Source organism: Neofelis nebulosa, chromosome 1 (genome assembly GCF_028018385.1).
Source record: "Neofelis nebulosa isolate mNeoNeb1 chromosome 1, mNeoNeb1.pri, whole genome shotgun sequence".
Classification (NCBI taxonomy): domain Eukaryota; kingdom Metazoa; phylum Chordata; class Mammalia; order Carnivora; family Felidae; genus Neofelis; species Neofelis nebulosa.
Window position 1 is genome coordinate 214,574,595 of NC_080782.1, and position 18,909 is coordinate 214,593,503.

Here is an 18,909-nt window from a genome sequence, read left to right on the forward strand (position 1 = left end):
TACTGACCTCTCCTTGCTATCCCAGGAACATATCAAGCATTCTTCCCCTCCAGGTCTATGCACTGCCTGTTCTCACCGCTAGGGAGCCTTTTCTGTTCGATATCCAGGTAGCTAACCTCCTCTATTTCTTACAGTAAACCACTGAAGTAATAGGTACTAAACTGTTCAGAGTTCTCAGTGTGAAATATGACTCTGCCTCTTCTCTATCCTTTAAATATGGAATTGGCCAAGTAATTTACTTTGGTCAATGACATAATAACAAAACACAAGCACAGGCCTACCAAGTATAGGTACACGGGAGCTTAACCTCTCTTGCTGCTTGGGATCCCTCCGGCCACCACTAAGGTATGAGAGCCACACAGAGAGCCCCTCAGCCATGTGAGCAAAGCCACTCTAGATTAAGTATATAGCCCCAGCCGAGTCAGTTCTGATCTGAAGAATCACCCAATCATAAAAAATAACAATATACAGGATACACATAGTTGCTAAAAAATCATGATGTGCTCATTTAAAGCCAAGATTAAAAACCATTCTCACTATAGAATCCTATGTCATTTCTATAACATCCCAAACTTTTTAAAAACGTCCTATTTTGAACTTTAGAATTTAGTGTGAACCACCTCAACAGACATTTCCCAAATTTAAAGATACTAAAATGAGCGTGTATAACCTGCTATACAAATTAAGAATTCAGATAATTACAAATTAGAGAAATAAGTCCCCAGGACTTACCAACCTCTCTCTGCTTTTATTTTTGCTACTGTTTCCCACTATCCTTTCTCCCCATTCTTCAAGACTCTGCTAAAGTTGAGCTGAGAGAATATATAAGAAAAGTGATGAAACCTTTAAAAAAAAAAAAAAAAAAAAAAAAGGATATGCCTTAAATTATCTCAAGTATCTAAATGTAGGTAAAGACAGGGACACCTGGGTGGCTCAGTCAGTTAAGTGTCCGACTCTTGATTTTGGCTCAGGTCATGATTGCAGGGTCATGGAATCAAGCCGTGTCAGGAACCATGCTGGGTGTGGAGCCTGCTTGGGATTCTCTCTCTCTGCCCCTGCTTGTGCTTGCTCTCTCTAAACAAAACAAAACAAACAACAACAACAACAAAAAACCCAACCCCAATTTTGACAACCTCAAACCTATCTACCATTCCTTCTCATTCCCTTCACAGCTAAACTTGCTCAAAGATTTATCTGTATTCCATTTCTCCATTTCTTCATTTCCCACTCATTCTTAGACTCATACTAATTTAATCTAATCCTACCACTATCATGCCACTAAATCTGTTCTAACTAAAGTCAATGACCAGACAGGTAAACCCAAGTAACGCTTTCAGAACTTGTTTTGTTGGACCTGATAAATGTTCTGTCCTGGTTTTTCCCCAATTCTGGACTACTTTCCCTTAGTCGTCTCTGCCCCGCCTCCACGTACCTCCCCACTGAACAGTAGAGGTTCTAAAGATTCCACTGAAAGCCGCCTTCTCTCTCTACACTCTCCCTGGGCAAATCCATCCATTTCTAGGGTTTCAACTACCAAGTTAGAGTATAAAGGTGAAAATCACCTCTGTTCAATTACCCTTGATATTCCCCTTAAATTTGTTAAGTACATGTCACCACATCAACAGGCCACATTGACAATCAATATATCATCTGAATAAATACAAATGAACCATTTTCCCCTCTGACATTCAAGCACCAGATTGAGTAGGTAATTCATATTTAAAAGCCACATTGTAGGAAAAGATACAGTTTTCTCCTTACTTCCACTCCATTCCACCAACATACTTTTTGGTTTAAAACTCATCAATGTCTGTCATCTTTGCATAAGATAATATTCAAACCCCTTAACATGGCCTACAATGCCTTACATAATCTGATATGTGCCACTGTCACCTCCCACCACTTTTCACACATCACAGCCCTCAGGGCCTTCTTTCATCTCCCAAAGGATACCCTTTCCTTCCCAGCTTTGGAGCATTTGCAAAATGCTACTCCCTCAAGTCTCACTTCCCTTTCTGTTTGTTCCCTGCTTTTTCCCAGCCACTGCTTACTCTTCCTTCAGGTCTCTATTTAAATGTCATTTTCTTAGAGAAGCTTTTTCAGTATAGCCTTTCCACCTACTGTCAGGGGTCTGTCTCCCTGGTGTGTGTGTAACACTCAAGCACACTTTTTTACTTGTTCAGTCGGTATCTGTCTCCCACACTAAACTGTAAGCTTCTTGAGGATCTTGTCTGCTCTTCTCATGGTTCTGTCCTCAGCACCTAATGCCTGAATATCGACCAGATTAGTAACTTCAACCTCATTACAGAGGTTTTTATAACCTTACATTCTGCATATCCAAATATAAATTCAAATTTCCCTTTACAAAAAACTACAGTAAAATATACATAAAATTTACCATCTTAACTATTTTTAAGTGTGCAGTTTAGTGGCAATAGGTACATTCACACTGTTGTGCAACTGATCTCCATAACTCTTTTCATCTTGTAAAACTGAAACTCTCTACCCATTAAACAAATCCCAATTCCCCCTTCCCCCAGCCTCTGGCAATCATCATTCTACTTTGTCTCTATGATTTTGATTACACTTTGATACCACAAATAAGTGGAATCGTGCAGTATGTGTCTTTTTGTGACTAGTTTATTTCACTTAGCATGTCCTGCAGGTTCATCCATGTTGTAGCAAATTGCAGAATTTCCTTCCTTTTTAAGACTGAAAAATATTCTACTGTATGTACATACCACATTTTGTTTATCCGTTTATCCACTGAAGAACACTTAGGTAATTTCCATCTTTCAGCTATTGTGAATAATGTTGCTGTGAACATGGATGTACAGAGTCTCTTTGAGACTCTGCTTTTGATTCTTTGGGCAGATAACCATAAATGGGAATGCTGGATCATATAGTAATTCTATTTCCAACTTTTCGAGGAACCACCATAAAACTTTCCAAAGTAGCTGTGCCATTTTACATTCCTATGAACAGTACACTAGAGCTCCAATTTCTCCACATTCTCTCCAACACTTGTTATTTCCTGTCTTTTTTTTTTTAATAGCAGGCATTCTAATGAGTATGTAGTTTTGCTTTTATGCAAAATGTATGTGCTTTCTTTTTCCTACAAACCTGTGGTAAAAAGCCCCCTTAAAATATTCCCCATAAACTAACCTAAGACATTCTAGAAGGTATTGAAAACAGAAACGAGACAGTCTTTGACAGCAGGATTTTAAGGAACAGTAAAATTGTGGTTCATGTGCAATGGCAAAAAAACACGGGAAAACAAAAAAAGAAATGGCATTCCTACTCATACCTGAAATTCCCTGATGTCAACTGCCCACTTGGCATTTTGAATTCCTTACGCCTATGTTCTGCCTTCCATCAGGATATCTCCCCTTCGTGCTTCTGTGCACCTCTGTACCTTCCCACAGTGCTAGGAGTCTGCCTGAGGGCAATCTCTTTCTGTCACACTCTTCCTTTCTACTTCAGCTCTTACAACTGGGGTGACTGCCTGCCTTACTCAGGGGGTGATTGAGTAGCAAGGCCCCATCCTTCCCAGTTAATAGGGTCATCTGTGTTTCTTGACATAAGGGAGTATCAGTGATAAACACAGATGTCAGGAAAATCATAGTAAAACAAATCCCATTAGAATTTTGAAAGTTTGAATTATATAATTAAATTGGAAACAAAAAGCTTCACACAAAGCAATGTATCAACACATCCTAAACCAGAAATGCATCCTGGTCTTGGGATTTTAAGTCCAAAAGAAACTTTAACTAAATTAAAAGATTAAACTACAAATAAAGATTTAAGACTATAGGGACTGTATGAATGTAGAAGTCACTAGTTAAGTACCTTCCCAGAGAACTAAAATAAAGCAAAAAAAAAAAAAAAAAAAAAAGTTTTAAATAGAAGTTATTTATTTAATAGTGAGTGGTCTGCACTCATATATAAACTTTTAAATTTGCGTGCACACACACACACACACACACTTATGAAATAGTGGTTATTTAACAAAATTCAACTAACCTAGGCTGGAATTACTTTTCAGAGAACAAAAGGTTTTATATTTACATTTATGAAAATGTCTTAAATTTACATTTATATTTACAGATGTAAAAAGTAAAAGAAAACGCTATCTACATTATTCCTGAAATAGTCACCATTCCAGCATAAAAAGGCAGACACTGAACAATAACAAAGTTGCTTAAGTTCAGACTAAATATCCAACTAAAAGCTTTTGATAGAAATTTAATGTCATTTATAGTTTTAAAAGCGATGATGATGATGATGAAACCACTAAATATTAAAAAACATAAATCCATCTCTAACTTTACTAGCTCTTTGTCCCAATATTTAGGAAAGGAGCAAATGAGCCATGAAGTATTTTGAAAGTTACTTTCCTTAAACAATATCTAAATAACACTGTTTTTTAAAAAAAATTTTTTTTTAGTATTTATTTTTGAGAGAGACAGAGACAGAATGCGAGAGGGTTAGGGGCAGAGAGAGGGAGACACAGAATCCAAAGCAGTCTCCAGGTTCCAAGCTGTCAGCAAAGAGTCCCCCATGGGGTTCGATCCCACAAACTGTGAGATCATGACCTGGGCCGAAGTCAGACCTTTCAACCGACTGAGCCACCCAGGCGCACCTAATAACACTGTTTTTTACTGAGCAATATACCTTGTAAACCTAGGTAAACATTTGTAATTCTTCACTTAAATGAAAACTTAAATTACAAAGTATATATACATCGACTGTAGAATATAAGATATAAATGTTGCAGGGGTGCCTGGGTGGTTCAGTTGATTAAGCTTCCGACTCTTGATTTCGGCTCAGGTCATGATCTCACGGTCTATGAGTTCAAGCCCCACATCAGGCTCTCTACTGACAGCGTGGAGCCTGCTTGGGATTCTCTCTCTCTCTCTCTCTCTCTCTCTCTCTCTCTCAAAATGAATAAAATAAACTTTTTAAACAATGTTGCAAAAAAATTTATAAAGGTCACCCTCAATCCCATACATTTACTTTGAAAAAGTTAAATAAAATAAAACAATTTAAAGTATACTATACGTGTCATGCTACACTTTTAAGAAAAACTCAGAGAAAATTTAATTATTTAAAATCATTAACACTCAGGACACGTGGGTGGCTCAGTCGGTTAAGCATCCAACTTCGTCCAATTTCAGCTCAGGTCATGATCTCAGGCCTCATGAGTTTGAGCCCTGCATGGGACTCTGTGCTGACAGCTTGGAGCCTGGAGCCTGCTTCAAATTTTGTGTCTCCCTCTCTCTCTGCCCCTCACCCACTTGCGCTCTGTCTCTCTAAACAATGAATAACATTAAAAAAATTTTTTTAAATCATTAACACTCAATTTGAAAATCTCTTCATTACCAAAATGTAAGGTCCCTAAGATGAAGTATCAGGTAACTTTAAGGGGCTGGGGGTCCAGATGATACTTCTTCATTCTTCTCCTCAGACTGGGTATCACATTCAGAAAGCATGCACAATTGCTGACCTCAGAATTCTGCTTCAGCTCAATTCTGCTTTACTGCTAACACAAATTTCAAGCGCTAAATGGCCACTCCACCCCTCCTGACACCTCAGGGAATACAAGCCATTTACAACATTAGGCTTGTAAACAGCTCTTCTGCTGGGAAAGTTTTATTTTGTAGAGTTCTAGACAGAACCATTTCCTGAGTTGCAGAGAGCAAATAAGTCTTTCACAATCATGATTTCATTTTGATGCAAACTAGCTCACCAGTTTAATTTGTGAGCAGACTGCCCTTCTACATAAGTAACACAGAACAAAATCCAAATTGTTTACATAAATACAATTAAGGCAATTCATCAAAGCACGAAGAACTTCTAACAATAAAATCCAACTCTACAAAAAATGAGAAGGGAAGGTCACTTTCACTTAGCCAAAGAAAAGGGGGAGGGTGGGGAGTTTCACATATTTCTCAAGAAACAGAACTCTCAAAATCTACCATGTTATAACATAGGATGAAAAAATTAGTACAATAGAAAAAAAGACTATTTTACAACATGCCATAATGTTTTAAAAAACACACTCTTTGATAGGAAATTTCTGGAGCAAAGAGGTATCTAAACAGCATTCTTTAATTTCTTTGTAACTTTAAACAACTGATTGTATTTTAAACTCCCCTTCTCTAAAAGCCTCTGAAAAAGCTCAGAAAACTAATTTTACTTTTCAATTACCATAACCCACAAATACAGATGTGGAAGAACCATCATCAGCTCTAAAATAGTGAATTTCAAATGAATGAAGTTTTATCACAATTCATACTGTCCACAGGGTGGCAGTCTGACAGCCTTAAATTTGTCTCTGGACTTAATGCACAATTTTAGTATTCAAAAAGACACATGCACATACAGGTGGGCAATAATAGTTTCCTGTCTGACCAACCCTAGGAGCAAAAAAAAGAAAAAAAAAAAAGTCTATGCTTTTTAACTGCTCTATTTCTTTTAGGAATGCTTACTTCCTGACATCTTCAATTTTTCCTTCAATGTGCCTTTTTAAAAAATCTGATCCTTTGTATTCTCCCGCCACCACCCTAGTTAAGGCCTGACCCAAAGGGTGAGTGAGAGCAAGAAGAGGAATAGGAAGACACAATCTTTCCATCCTCCAGTTTATCCTGCACACTACTACCAAATTAATTTCATCAAAACACAAGAAATCTCTTCTCCCAGCTAATTCCTTATCCCAAATTCAAAGACCTGCACAATCAGAACCTTCCAAAATCTATCTAAATGTTCTGGAAGAGTCAAGGGGATCTGTAAAATAAACTTTACTTTGAACAGACCTTCCAACATTCTGGTTTTCATTCATTCATTCATTCATTCAAACACTTCTAAATGTTCTCCAAGTGCCAAGCACTGTTCCAGGTGCTGATGATACAGAAGAGAATAAGTCAAAGTTCCTGCTTCAAAGTTATTCTCTTTACTGGACAGTTTTGAGTTCAAAGTTGTTAGGGGTAAGGGGATAAGCCCCCAAGCACTTCCAGTTCTCCACAAGTATGGGCCACTGGAAACACACTAGTGGTTGAGGGGGATGATAAAGATACCAGAGATCTGCCAGCACTGACATTGTCTGCTACAAGCCCTAATCTATTTTTGCAGCCTTATTTCCTATTCCTATCCTACATGTACCCTCAGTTCAGCCAAAATGTGCTACAAACTGTTAATGTGCCTCTGCTCCTGCTTGCTTCCTTCTTAATGCTTTGCCTTTCACCGTATCATCTCCATGAGCAAAAGCCTAACCAGACTTCAAAGCCCATCTCAAATGTTGCCTCCTAGAAGAGGCCTCTCCCCATTCACTTCACGTGAATCCAGATGTGATATTTTAGAGACCTTCAAACTCATGGCTTTTATGGGCATTTATCTGAGCATTTATCACACTATACATTGCATCATAATGATCTGTATACTTTAACCCTCTTTCATCAGTTATTTATTGAACACTTGATACGTTCCTGGACTATCTAGGAGCTAGAATTGCAGTGTTAAATTATTCCATTAACATTTTAAAAATACTATCCAAATGCTAAATGTAAAATGTAATATTACATGTTTTTTGCTTCAATCTTTTAACAATTTTGTTGATATAATCTACATACCATCACAAAGTTCACCCGTTCAAAGAGTAAAGCTGAATGATTTTTAGTTTACAGTTGTGCAACCATTATCATTATTAGATGATTAAATGATTTTAAGACCTTTCAACCACTCTAAAAAGAAACCTTATACCTACATTAGCAGTTACTCCTCATGTCCTTTTAACCACTGTGTCCCCTGCCCCCAATCCTCGGCAACCATAAACTATACTCTTTCTCTTCTAGATTTACCTATTCTGGACAGTTCGTATAAATGGAATCATAGAAAATGGAGTCTTTTGAGCCTAGCTTCTTTCACTTAGCATATGGTCTTGAGATTGATCCATACTGTGTCATGTACCAGTTCATTCCCTTTTACTGCCAAATAATATTTGACTGTATGGATATATTCTCATTTTATTTATTCAGTTGATAGACATTTGGGTTGTTTCTACTTTCTGCTTATGAATAATGTTGTTATAAACGTGTGTACATATTTTTTTGTGGACATGTGTTAATTTATCTTCAGTATATACCTAGGAATGGAACTGTTGGGTCGTATTGTAATTCTATGTTTAACATTTTGAGGGAACTGCCATCCCGTTTTCCAGAGTGACTGTACCATTTTACATGTCTACCAGCACTATATGAGGGTTCTAATTTATTCACTTTTGCTTGAATCTTAAAGAATAAGAATGATCTCACTCTGATATCCTTACCCTCATGGAACTTACATTCTAGTGGAAAAAGAAATAAATAGAAACAAACATGCTAATTTCAGATAACTAAAAAAAAGGAGAAAACAGAGTAATATAACCAAAAGAAAAGGGTGGTCAAAAAGACCTCACTGAGAAAGTAAGGTTGACCTGAAATATGAATAGCTGGAGGAGAGATATTCCAGGCAGTGGAAACAGCTAGAAATAAAAGTGATAAAAGAAGAAGTTTGGCACATTCAAGGAACAAAAAGGAAGCCAGTGTGGCTGATGCATAACGAAGAGGCAGAGAAAGCAGGAGATGAAGTTGGGGATGTAAGCAGAGGCCAGATGATATTGGGCCTCAGAGACCACAGTAACGTCTTTGGATTTTAAAATGCCACCACCCCTTGTATTTCTTTTCAATCCTTTGTATTTCTTTAAAGACAGGTGTTCATCTGTGAAAATATTTATTAAACTGTCACATATCTTCTGATTGCATCTAACAGTACCAAAGATTAAAGAGACCATTTGGGTAAATAAATGCGATTCAAGGGGCATCTGGGTGGCTCAGTCGGTTAAGTAGCCGACTTCGGCCCATGTCATGATATCACGCTTCATGAGTTTGAGCCCCATATCAGGCTCTGTACGGACAGCCCAGAGCCTGGAGCCTGCTTCAGAATCTGTGTCCTCCCTCTCTCTGCCCCTCCCCTGCTTGCACTCTATGTCCCTCTCTCTCTCTCTCAAAAATAAACATTAAAAAAAATAATAAAAATAAATAAATGCAGTTCAATTAGTATCACTTTATTCTGTGGTCCAGGAGAGAACACCTAAAATGTGACTACCAATGGCCTTTTAGTAACAAGGCAAGAGCACAAATTTATCACCTAGTCTTAACCTATTTAAGGTGTATGCCTTACTGACCGTAACTAGCACCTCAGTCTTAGAATATTAAGGTCATTTTCAATAAAGCAAGCTAGTAAGAATATAATTGCAAATAATTCTCATGATTTAAACTTAGATTTCATTTTTTCAAATTGAATTCTGACTGCTTTTCTCATTCTATTAAAAGTTAATATTCAACTAGTAAACATAAAACCTATGGGCACATGTTTATATTACTTGAATTTTTTAAAACAGTAAGTTTTCACATGTTACTTCTCTACTTGGTTTTTTCAAAGGAAAAGGGTTGTTAAAACCCTGGTCACATAAACACCACTCCTTTGATAAAAGAACCTCTCACCTCGTCAAAATTTATTAAGGTGAAATTCTCTTCCACATGCCTCTCACTCCAAGCACTGTGTCCAGACTATTTGCCAGCTTCATACTTGTTGATCCCAACTCTCCCCAGCTCCCCCACCCTCAACTCCCCTCAGCTTTAGGAGGCACATTCTCCACCAGGAGAAATCCAACCAGTTCTCCAAGGTCCAGGGCAAATACTCTCCCTTCTACCTCTCCTTTCCATTCCTCTTTCCTGAACAGAACTGACATCTCACCTCTGGGTTCCTGTAGCACTCACTTCTGCAACTCAGACACCTTGTTTGGCCTGGTCTATAACAATACATGAATCTGAGAAATACCGTCACCAAACTCCTGCCCTCAGCATACCTTCAAGTATACATAAAGCTATTTGCAATTCCTGGGTGCTCAACTGAAAATCACATCCATTTTAGCACCATTAGGTACAGTATGATACCAAATCATCACAAAATGTAAAGTCAAGAGTTAAGCCCTCACTGGACACGAGGAAGGGGGCTTCGTTCCACCCAAATTCAGACCAAAGTCTTCAGTAGTTTCTCAATAATGACATGATCCCATTCTTCATTTTAAATGAAACTTTTCCAAAAAATAAAAAATAAAAAAATGAACCTTTCCCACTCACATTACCTATTCAAGAATGCTCAACAATCCTTGCCATTTTATCTAAAGTTTTGGAGTGATATGTATTATCAAGAATTTATGGCTGTAAACCCAGAGTACAGAGAAGGTGAAAGATCCACAAAAAGTCAATCGCAAGCTAATGACAGGAGCCAAAACACAATTACATTCAGTGTTGTACCCACAACTTACACCAACATCAACAACAGTAACTTTCAAAAGCATGTGATGGTGCTTGGTGTAAACATTTGAATTAAAAAACATATAGGGGCGCCTGGGTGGCGCAGTCGGTTAAGCGTCCGACTTCAGCCAGGTCACGATCTCGCGGTCCGTGAGTTCGAGCCCCGCGTCAGGCTATGGGCTGATGGCTCGGAGCCTGGAGCCTGTTTCCAATTCTGTGTCTCCCTCTCTCTCTGCCCCTCCCCCGTTCAAGCTCTGTCTCTGTCTGTCCCAAAAATAAATAAAAAACATTAAAAAAAAATTAAAAAAAATAAATAAAAATAAAAAACATATAAAATACTTCTAGTTCTGGGAGTTTATTTACAATATAAAAGTGATTAATCCTTAATCATGCGGATCACGTTAACAGATTGTTTCAAAACTCATTGTGCCGGCAAAATATAAGTTTGGGAATGCGCACACTAACCACCCAATCATCTGCTCTTAGTAATGGCACTGACCAGAAACCCATCCACAAGAGCCACTTTTTCCTTCTCTATTTGTTCCCAGAAGCCCAATGGACTAAACATTATAACTCACCCCCTTTTCTAATTTCAGCTTGCATTTAAGATAACGCTTTTGTTTCATTTACAGCTCACATGCTGCTGACACAGCTGCCCCTTCTTTGTAATAAACACAGGGCTTCTATACTTAAAAATACAGTGAAACTTTGTTGGAACATCCCCTCCCCAGTCTTCAGCCAATTTTCTCTCTTCCAAGCCCCACCTCCACCCCAAGATTTTCTATCAGAGGCGCTCAAAACGTTAGACCCTTTGGAAAGTTAAATTTCTTCTTGAAAGGCATCTCATCGTAGTGGTGTTTTTTTTTCCTCCGCAACATGTGCGCGCGCGCGCTTTAAAGCGGGGTTGGGGAGGGGGGGCGCGCATTCCCTTCCCCAGAGGCCTTCCCAGGCAGAGACAGGCACTCGAGCCTGTGGCTCTGGAGTCCGCGGTACTTTTCTGAGCTGCGACCAGCGGCCCCGAGGTCAAGCTGGGACAAGCTGGCCGCTGCGGGAGAGCCGCGTGGACACGCGGCCGGTCGGGCGGTGACGGGCAGCTGCGCGGACGGGAAAGCGCGCCCGCGGGCACCGAAGCACGCCAGACCGCCTCGCCGCCGCGTGCCCCGCGACAGGAGGCTTTGTGCCGGGGGCCGAGGGGGGGGGTTCCCGTGAACAACAGCCGGCGGAATGAGAACGAGGACTCCGAAAGGGGCGCGGGCTCGCGGCGGGCAGGGGACGAACACGCCCCCGCGTCGCCTGGGACCGTCGGAAAACTGCGGCCGCGGAGGGTGTGGGCCCCAGGGGGGCGCTGGGAGGAGATAAGGCGAGGCCAGAGTTAATCATCACCTCCCCAGCGTCTGGGAAAGGACGACTCGGGGCGAAGGAGCGGGCGGGCAGCCCCTGGGAAAATGAAACTCCTTCCTGGCGGCTCAGCCCCTCCAGCCAGAGGAGGGAAGCGAGGGGACCCTGAGCGCACTCGCTCCTCCAGCCAGCCGGGCGCAGCACGGGTCACGGAGTCGCTAACAACTACACTAATGCTCGTTTTTCACAAACTCATCATGAGAAGGAGACAAGTAGAAAGCCAGAGCTACTGAAAATAAAATAAGTGAGATCCCTCATTCGGTTTAAAAAAAAAAAAAAAAAAAAAGCTACGACATTCCCATACCGGGAGTCGAACCCGGGCCGCCTGGGTGAAAACCAGGAATCCTAACCGCTAGACCATATGGGAAGTGCTGGTAGGGACACTGCCGTGACTCACCTGACAGACGCAGACGCTACCGCTGCCTCTGCTCCACTTGCCCGCGCCGCCGCTCCCCGCTGTCGCCTTTGCGCCGCTGGAGCCGCCGCCGCCGCCGCTGCCCACGCGCTCTCGGAGCGAAGAAACTAGCACAGCCCGTGCGCGCGGGCGTCGCGGGGGCGGGGCGGGGCCACTCCGCCGCCTCCGGAAAGTTCTGAGGCAAAGCCCAGCAACTCGCGGCCCCGAAACCAGCTGTTTCACCTTTCTTTTTTTAACTCCGCCAACGGCCCCTAGCCTACAGGTCCGGGTTGCTCCGCTGGTCAAAGGGCGTGCGGACTAGTTGGCAAAGTTGAGGGCGGCGACGTCTCGGGGAACAGCTGTTTGCGCTCGGGGCGGAGGCGGCGCGCGAGCTCCTTGGCCACGAGCCAGCGAGCCTAGAAGAAGGGTGGAGGTTCTGGATCCCAGGGGAAGAGAGAGAGTGAAGTCGGGATGATTCGGGAACTTGAGGCGTGAGGTTCCGGTCCTTCGGCTCAGGTCCCGTCGCGCTTTCACCCTTTCTCGGTGACCTCAACCCCTTTATACCGACCCCACCTCTCAGGATCCTGGAGTACCGCCCCTGTAGGGGGAGGGGAAGAGGAGGAGATTTCGAACGCGGATTGAGTCGCCTGGGCACCCGTAGTTGGGAACCGTGGAACACTGGTCCCGGGGAAAGAGGGAGGTGTCCGGGCTTGGAGGCTCGGGTGGGCCTCGCGGCGGGCCGGGCCTCACCTCGCTCCGCGCAGGGAACACGAGCTCGAGCCGGACCCGGGGGCGGCGCGCGGAGCGGCTGGTCCAGTCATGTGAGTCGGGTCTCAGGCTCTAAACAACGAAGTGTTGTTTCTCTGGGCGGCCCTTTCCCCGCGGGTCTCGCACTCCACCACCATCCCTCCCCACCTCCTCCTTTCGGCTGGAGGCGTGACGGAGGTGTTCTTAACTCGCTCGGGACTGTCACCAGACAGGCCGGGCCGGTTCTCTGGGCGGGTAGAAATGCTACCCTGCGGAGCGCCTTGGGGGCCTGAAGCACGGGCTTGGGGAGGGAGGCTGGCGGCCAGTTGGGGTTAGACTGCCTCCCGGGAAGCAACCGCGTGCTCACTTGCACTGTTGGGGGTCGCTAGCACTCTGTTCGATGCCGTAGCACTTGAACGTGGGGTGTTGTGAAACTTTAGGGTTGGACTTCGGCCACGGCTGCCCTCCTCCGCCTGGTAGAAACGGCCAGTCTTGGCTAGCGTGCTGACTTTTTTTTTTTAAGTCTTGCCGGCTGAGAGGTCTCGGCTTTTCCAACTCTCTTGCCCTGAGGCTCGAGAACAAATTGTATTAACTGATAGTCTCGGAGGAACCACCGTCTCTCACCTGAGGAGTCTTGTTCTTTGCTTTTTTAATGGAAAGAACTTGATTTAAAGCAAACTTTGAGTTTTTTCGGGCCTCCCATTACAACAGCTTCCCAAACTGCCAGAAAGACGTAAAGAAATTAAATCTTTTCCAAGATGTTTCTTATTTCGGATGGCAAATGGAAAAAAAAAAAAAAAACTTTTTAAAAACAGTTTTATGTAAGGGAGTTTTAAATCCGGTGCAGACTTCTTTCCTTTTTACTGGCAACAATTTCGACTAACTGCTGCAGTGAGATAAATAATAAAATAAGGTAATGTGTGTAACAAGACAACATTCAGTAGCAGGGGCTTATGATTGAAACTCTAAGAAAATGTAAAGCATGCACAATTTTACCTTTTTATATTATAAATAACCTTAGACTTGTTTTTACCTTTTTCAGGGCAGACTACTGGAAGTCGCAACCAAAGAAATTCTGTGATTACTGCAAGTGTTGGATAGCGGACAATAGGCCTGTATGATAATTACACTATAAGAGAATCTAATAATATTTTATTCACGTGTTCCTTTTTGTCTAAACTCAGCATTTACAAAGTACCTTCATATATATTGCTCTTGATTTTTCAAAGTTGAAGGATTTCTGTTGTCTTTTCATTTCTTGTAGGAGAGCTGTGAGCTTCCTTCTTTTTCATCAGCTTAAATTTGATTATATAGTAAGCCAAATTATTTCTCTATGGTCCTTCAGTGACATTCAGGAAATGGATAATGAGTGGGTAATCTCATCCGTGTTTAGCCACACGATGTTTGTAATACTATCTGTAATACTATCTACTATCGTGTACAAAGAAATATAAAAGGACAAAGCCCTTAATGTGTAAAAAGGAGCAATTATTGTAGTTTATCTTGTATTTTTTCTATTCTAATTAAATATATTTGCAGAATTTTACAGCTATAAATGGTTACATTTTAAATAATATCATTACCTCTTTCATGGGATATGAAAATAGCTTTGTTAAGCACTTTACTACTGTATCTCTTAATCTAGATTAAGCTTTTAAGACATGAAACAAAAGCATCACTGATTTCCCCCCCTTCAAATACATGTCATAGCAATATGTATGTAGTACATAAATACTAGTGTATCTTTGAAATATATATTCATCTCCTTTTTACTTGATAGAGTTGCATGCACAAAAAAATAGTAGTCCCATCTTTAGTAGTGTTGTATTTCTTTGGTAGATATTTATTATCGTCTACAAGGAGTTTGGGGATGTTTTTCTTCAGGGTTTTGTCTGGGTATTTGGTCTTTTGAGTAGTTGCTGAAGTTTTCAACTGTCTTGTTTAACTTAGGCCTTCCTTACACATGAATGCCAGAAATTTTGAAATCTATGCATGTTACTGGTAGTTTCTCTTCTCTTCAGCTACCCAAGCAGTTCAATGAATTTTAGGAGTCACAAAGGGTAAATAATCCATTCTAGGATGTCTTTCTTATCCTTGGATTGTTAATATGCATTGATTTGCCCTTTAATTAGAAGCAAAATTAATGTCTGTTAAATGGGCCTTTAATATTCTTTGTGTGGTATAATTTAGGAAAACCAGTGTATGAAAAATAGAAGATGAACATTTGTTTTATAGTGTTACCATTTAAAGAGGAATTCACTTTAGTGCATTGTAGAAAATTTACCCAAAATGCCTTACTGTATACAACCAGACATCTGTAATTTAGGGAGCATTCCTGGCTGTTTTAAATAGGTAATAACATTCACTTACTCCAATGTCCCATCCAGTTACCATCATTCTTTGTAGGTTGCCACTTTTTTCATTTTCTTGTCTAATTTTTCCATTGTTTATGTATATAGAGGCTTCTATTCCAACATACATAAAATGTAGGATACCATATACACTATCCTTCATAGTTTAGTGTGGTTTTTGTTTGTTAGTTTTTTTCATTGAACAGTAGATCCTGGAGCTTTCTCCATAGAGGGAGCTTTATTCTTTATGCCAGCAGCCAAATTTTGGTAGATAGTGCCAAATTGTCTTTCACAGGAGTTTTACATTTTGTATCATTACCACATTCTATAAAAGTATTTGTTTACAATTTAGGAGGAATCCTTTACTGTCTACTTTTCTCCCAATTTGGAGGAATAAGGTTCTAAGGATTATTGTTTATTCTCTATGTCCCTTGCCTAATGTGGCAAATAGAGTAGTGCAAATTCTAGGGACTTAACTGGTTTTGAGTTTTTATGTTGAGAGGTGTTTCTTGAAGTTTTTTTTTCCACTCCTCTTTTGGCTTCTGGTTTTGTTTGAGCCCTCATTACAATCATATTCACTAGATTAGTCATCAAGGGTATCTTGTATTTTTCTTCATTGATATGGTCATCATAGTTTATTTTAAGCACCAAAGAAAACCTGGTCAGAGGGTATGATAATAAATAACATGGTTCAGTTCCCTAGCATCATTTGATAAAAAAAAAAAAAGGTCTAATTTGCTTTAAAATTATTTTTCTTTTTTCTGTCAATCATTTTTTATTTCAATCTTGTTATGTTACATTCCCAAATTTACTGTTACTTATTTAGTGTGAACATTATGATATTTTATGTAGCTTTCCTTTGCATTTTCTCTTTTATTCATTTTCAAGAGTGTTGAATTTCACGAAAGAGGGAAGAATCATAAGGAAAATGTGGCAAAGAGGATCAGTGAGGTAATTTAGTTTATTTCTTTCTTTGCTAATTTTTCTGTGTAAATATCAGTCCTTCACCTGGCTTTCACTTTTATACGTGTCTTCCATAGATTAAACAGAAAAGCCTGGATAAGGCAAAGGAAGAAGAAAAGGCATCAAAGGAGTTTGCCGCAATGGAGGCAGCTGCCCTGAAAGCCTACCAAGAGGATTTGAAAAGACTTGGCTTAGAGTCAGGTAAAAAAGCAGCCAGCATGTTTTAAAACTAACATCAGAGGTCATGCTAAGTGAGCTTTTATTGTTTCCATAAAGAGGTTATACACTCAGGGTATATGCTTAGTGCTTTTCCTATGCATCATAGCTGTATTTAGACTGTGGGACTTTACTCCTGCACTTTGTTTTACTTTAAATCTTCATCTTTTAACACCTTCATTCACAACCATACCATTTTGGTAGTTAGCTAGTTCCTAGTTCTGTTTTAGATCAGTGTTCATTTCAGAGACAATTGAGTGTTTTAGGTATTTGGCTAAAAGGAACTATTCATTAAAAGATAGGCCTTTCGTTATACCCACTATTCACTTTATCCATATGGTCAAAACTATAAATTATGTTTGTTTATATAGTTGAGTTATAATGAATTAGCCTTTTGTGGACAAATTTACTGATTTTACCACTAGAAGGTAGATAATCTTTTTAATTGGATAAATTTCACATGTAAATTTGACATGTATAAGTTTAAGATATGCAGGTGTTATTCTGATACATTTATATATAATGTGATTGCTGTTTTAGCAGTATTTATCACATTACCTAATGACAGTATTTGTTGTCTATATTCATTATACTGTGTATTAAATCTCTAGGGCTTATATACTTACTACTTCTTGCCAGTTTGTACCCTTAAACAATATCAGCCTTAACCCTTCCAATCCCCTATTCCCTGGTAACAACAATTTTGCTTTCTGGTTTTTAGGAGTTTGACTTTTTTTAGATTCTACTTATAGGTGATATCATACAGTATGCTTGTCTTTTCTTTGACTTGTCTCATGTATTAGCATATTATGCTCAGGGTCCATCCATGTTGTTGCAAATGACAGGATATCCTCCTTTCTCGTGCCTGCATAGTATTCCATTGTATATATGTACTACATCTTTTTTGTCCATTCATCTGTTGATGGGCATTTAGGTATGGCCATACTTTGGCTCTTGTGAGTAATGCTGCAGTAAGTGTGGGAGTACATATATCTTTTTGAAATCCTGTTTACATTTCCTTTGGATATATACCCAGAAGTGGAACTGGTAGGTCAGATCATAGATCTATTTTTATTTTTTTGAGGAACCTCCATATGTTCTCCATAGTGGTTAGACCAGTTCACATATAATTCTTATATAAGGATACCTTTTTTTACCACATAGTCGCCAGCAAGAAGGTAAATAATCTGAAGGTTTGAGGAGAACTCAGTTCCAGATAAAAGGCATTTATTTAAGTACAGTGTATGTATCTTGTTGATGAATTTAGGCTTTAACTCAGGAACATTTCTGTCAGCATTTCTTCCATGACAAATCCACTGTCCTTAAACCAGGCAGATAAGCAGTCCCAGTTGTTGATCTTGCATAATAGTTGAGATAGTCAACATGGAATGGTATTATTCTCTGAAAACTTCTTTCCGTGAAGTTTTTAAGCAGAATAAGAAGTTAATTGGCATTGCCCTCATCAGATAAGGACAGTTGTAACCAGACTTTGAAAATATTATCCTAGGGGCACCTGGGTGGCTCAGTCAGTTGAGCATCCAACTCTTGGTTTAGGCTCAGGTCATGATCTCACAGTTCGCGGGTTCAAGCCCCACATCGGGCTGCACCGAGCCTGTTTAGGATTCTCTATCTATCCCTCCCCAACTCATGCTGTCTCTCTCAAAATAAATAAAAAGAAAAAAACTTAAAAAAAAATACATGTGTTAAAAATATTAACCTAGACATTGTTAATTAAAAGGAAGGGGTCGGGGCTGTATTTCCAATAAAGGATAAAACTGTATGTTTAAAGGAGAAAAAGGATGAATGTGTTCCTGCAGAATTAAAGAGGAGTAGTTGAAAATTGATCTCACCAATTACATGGATTGGGAAGTTTTGTTATGCTGCCCTGTGAGCAAATAAATCTTAGCATTTTGTATTTAAATGTGTTTAAGTAGAATTTTTTCTATTAAATATTTTTCATAGCCTTGTTTGCGTAAATAGGGTATACATTTCTCTAAAAGTATAATAATGCAGTACAAAGAAAAAAGAGTTTTAAAAACTAACTGCTTTTAAGATTTTCCCAAACATCTTTAGAATTTTCTTTCTTTTTTTTTTTTAATTTTTTTTAAAATTTTTTTAACGTTTATTTATTTTTGAGACAGGGAGAGACAGAGCATGAACAGGGGAGGGGCAGAGAGAGAGGGAGACACAGAATCTGAAACAGGCTCCAGGCTCTGAGCTGTCAGCACAGAGCCCGACGTGGGGCTCGAACTCACGGACTGTGAGATCATGACCTGAGCCGAAGTCGGACGCTTAACCGACCAAGCCATCCAGGCGCCCCTAGAATTTTCTTTCTTAACTTATACTCCAAATTTTATGTTACAGTTTTTTGGAGGTTGTCTCATTTTTTCCTTCAATGATATGTCAAGTACTTCTTTTCCTTTAAACAATTAAGGATGTACATCATTTTTAGTGGCTACAGAGTGGTTAGGAGCACAGGCTTTGG

The 18,909-nt window shown here is 40.0% G+C and overlaps 2 protein-coding genes and 1 non-coding gene across 3 annotated transcripts in view; 1 reads left to right on the forward strand and 2 right to left on the reverse strand.

Moving 5' to 3' along the window:
* The window catches only part of ELF1 (E74 like ETS transcription factor 1), a 111,401-nt gene extending 98,986 nt beyond the window's left edge, over nt 1-12,415 (reverse strand). Inside the window, exon 1 of the mRNA XM_058683795.1 lies at nt 12,151-12,415. The gene's annotated coding sequence lies outside the window, so the exon portion shown is untranslated. The remainder of the gene's footprint in view (nt 1-12,150) is intronic.
* TRNAE-UUC (transfer RNA glutamic acid (anticodon UUC)) lies at nt 12,049-12,120 on the reverse strand. The gene has a single exon. It is a non-coding gene; the product is annotated as a tRNA-Glu (tRNA).
* A 399-nt stretch (nt 12,416-12,814) lies between the features above and the next one.
* WBP4 (WW domain binding protein 4) overlaps nt 12,815-18,909 on the forward strand; it is a 60,992-nt gene continuing 54,897 nt past the window's right edge. The window contains exons 1-4 of the mRNA XM_058683840.1: nt 12,815-12,968; nt 13,937-14,009; nt 16,134-16,196; nt 16,286-16,409. Coding sequence (XP_058539823.1) covers nt 12,967-12,968; nt 13,937-14,009; nt 16,134-16,196; nt 16,286-16,409 — 262 coding nt within the window. The 5' untranslated portion in view covers nt 12,815-12,966. The remainder of the gene's footprint in view (nt 12,969-13,936; nt 14,010-16,133; nt 16,197-16,285; nt 16,410-18,909) is intronic.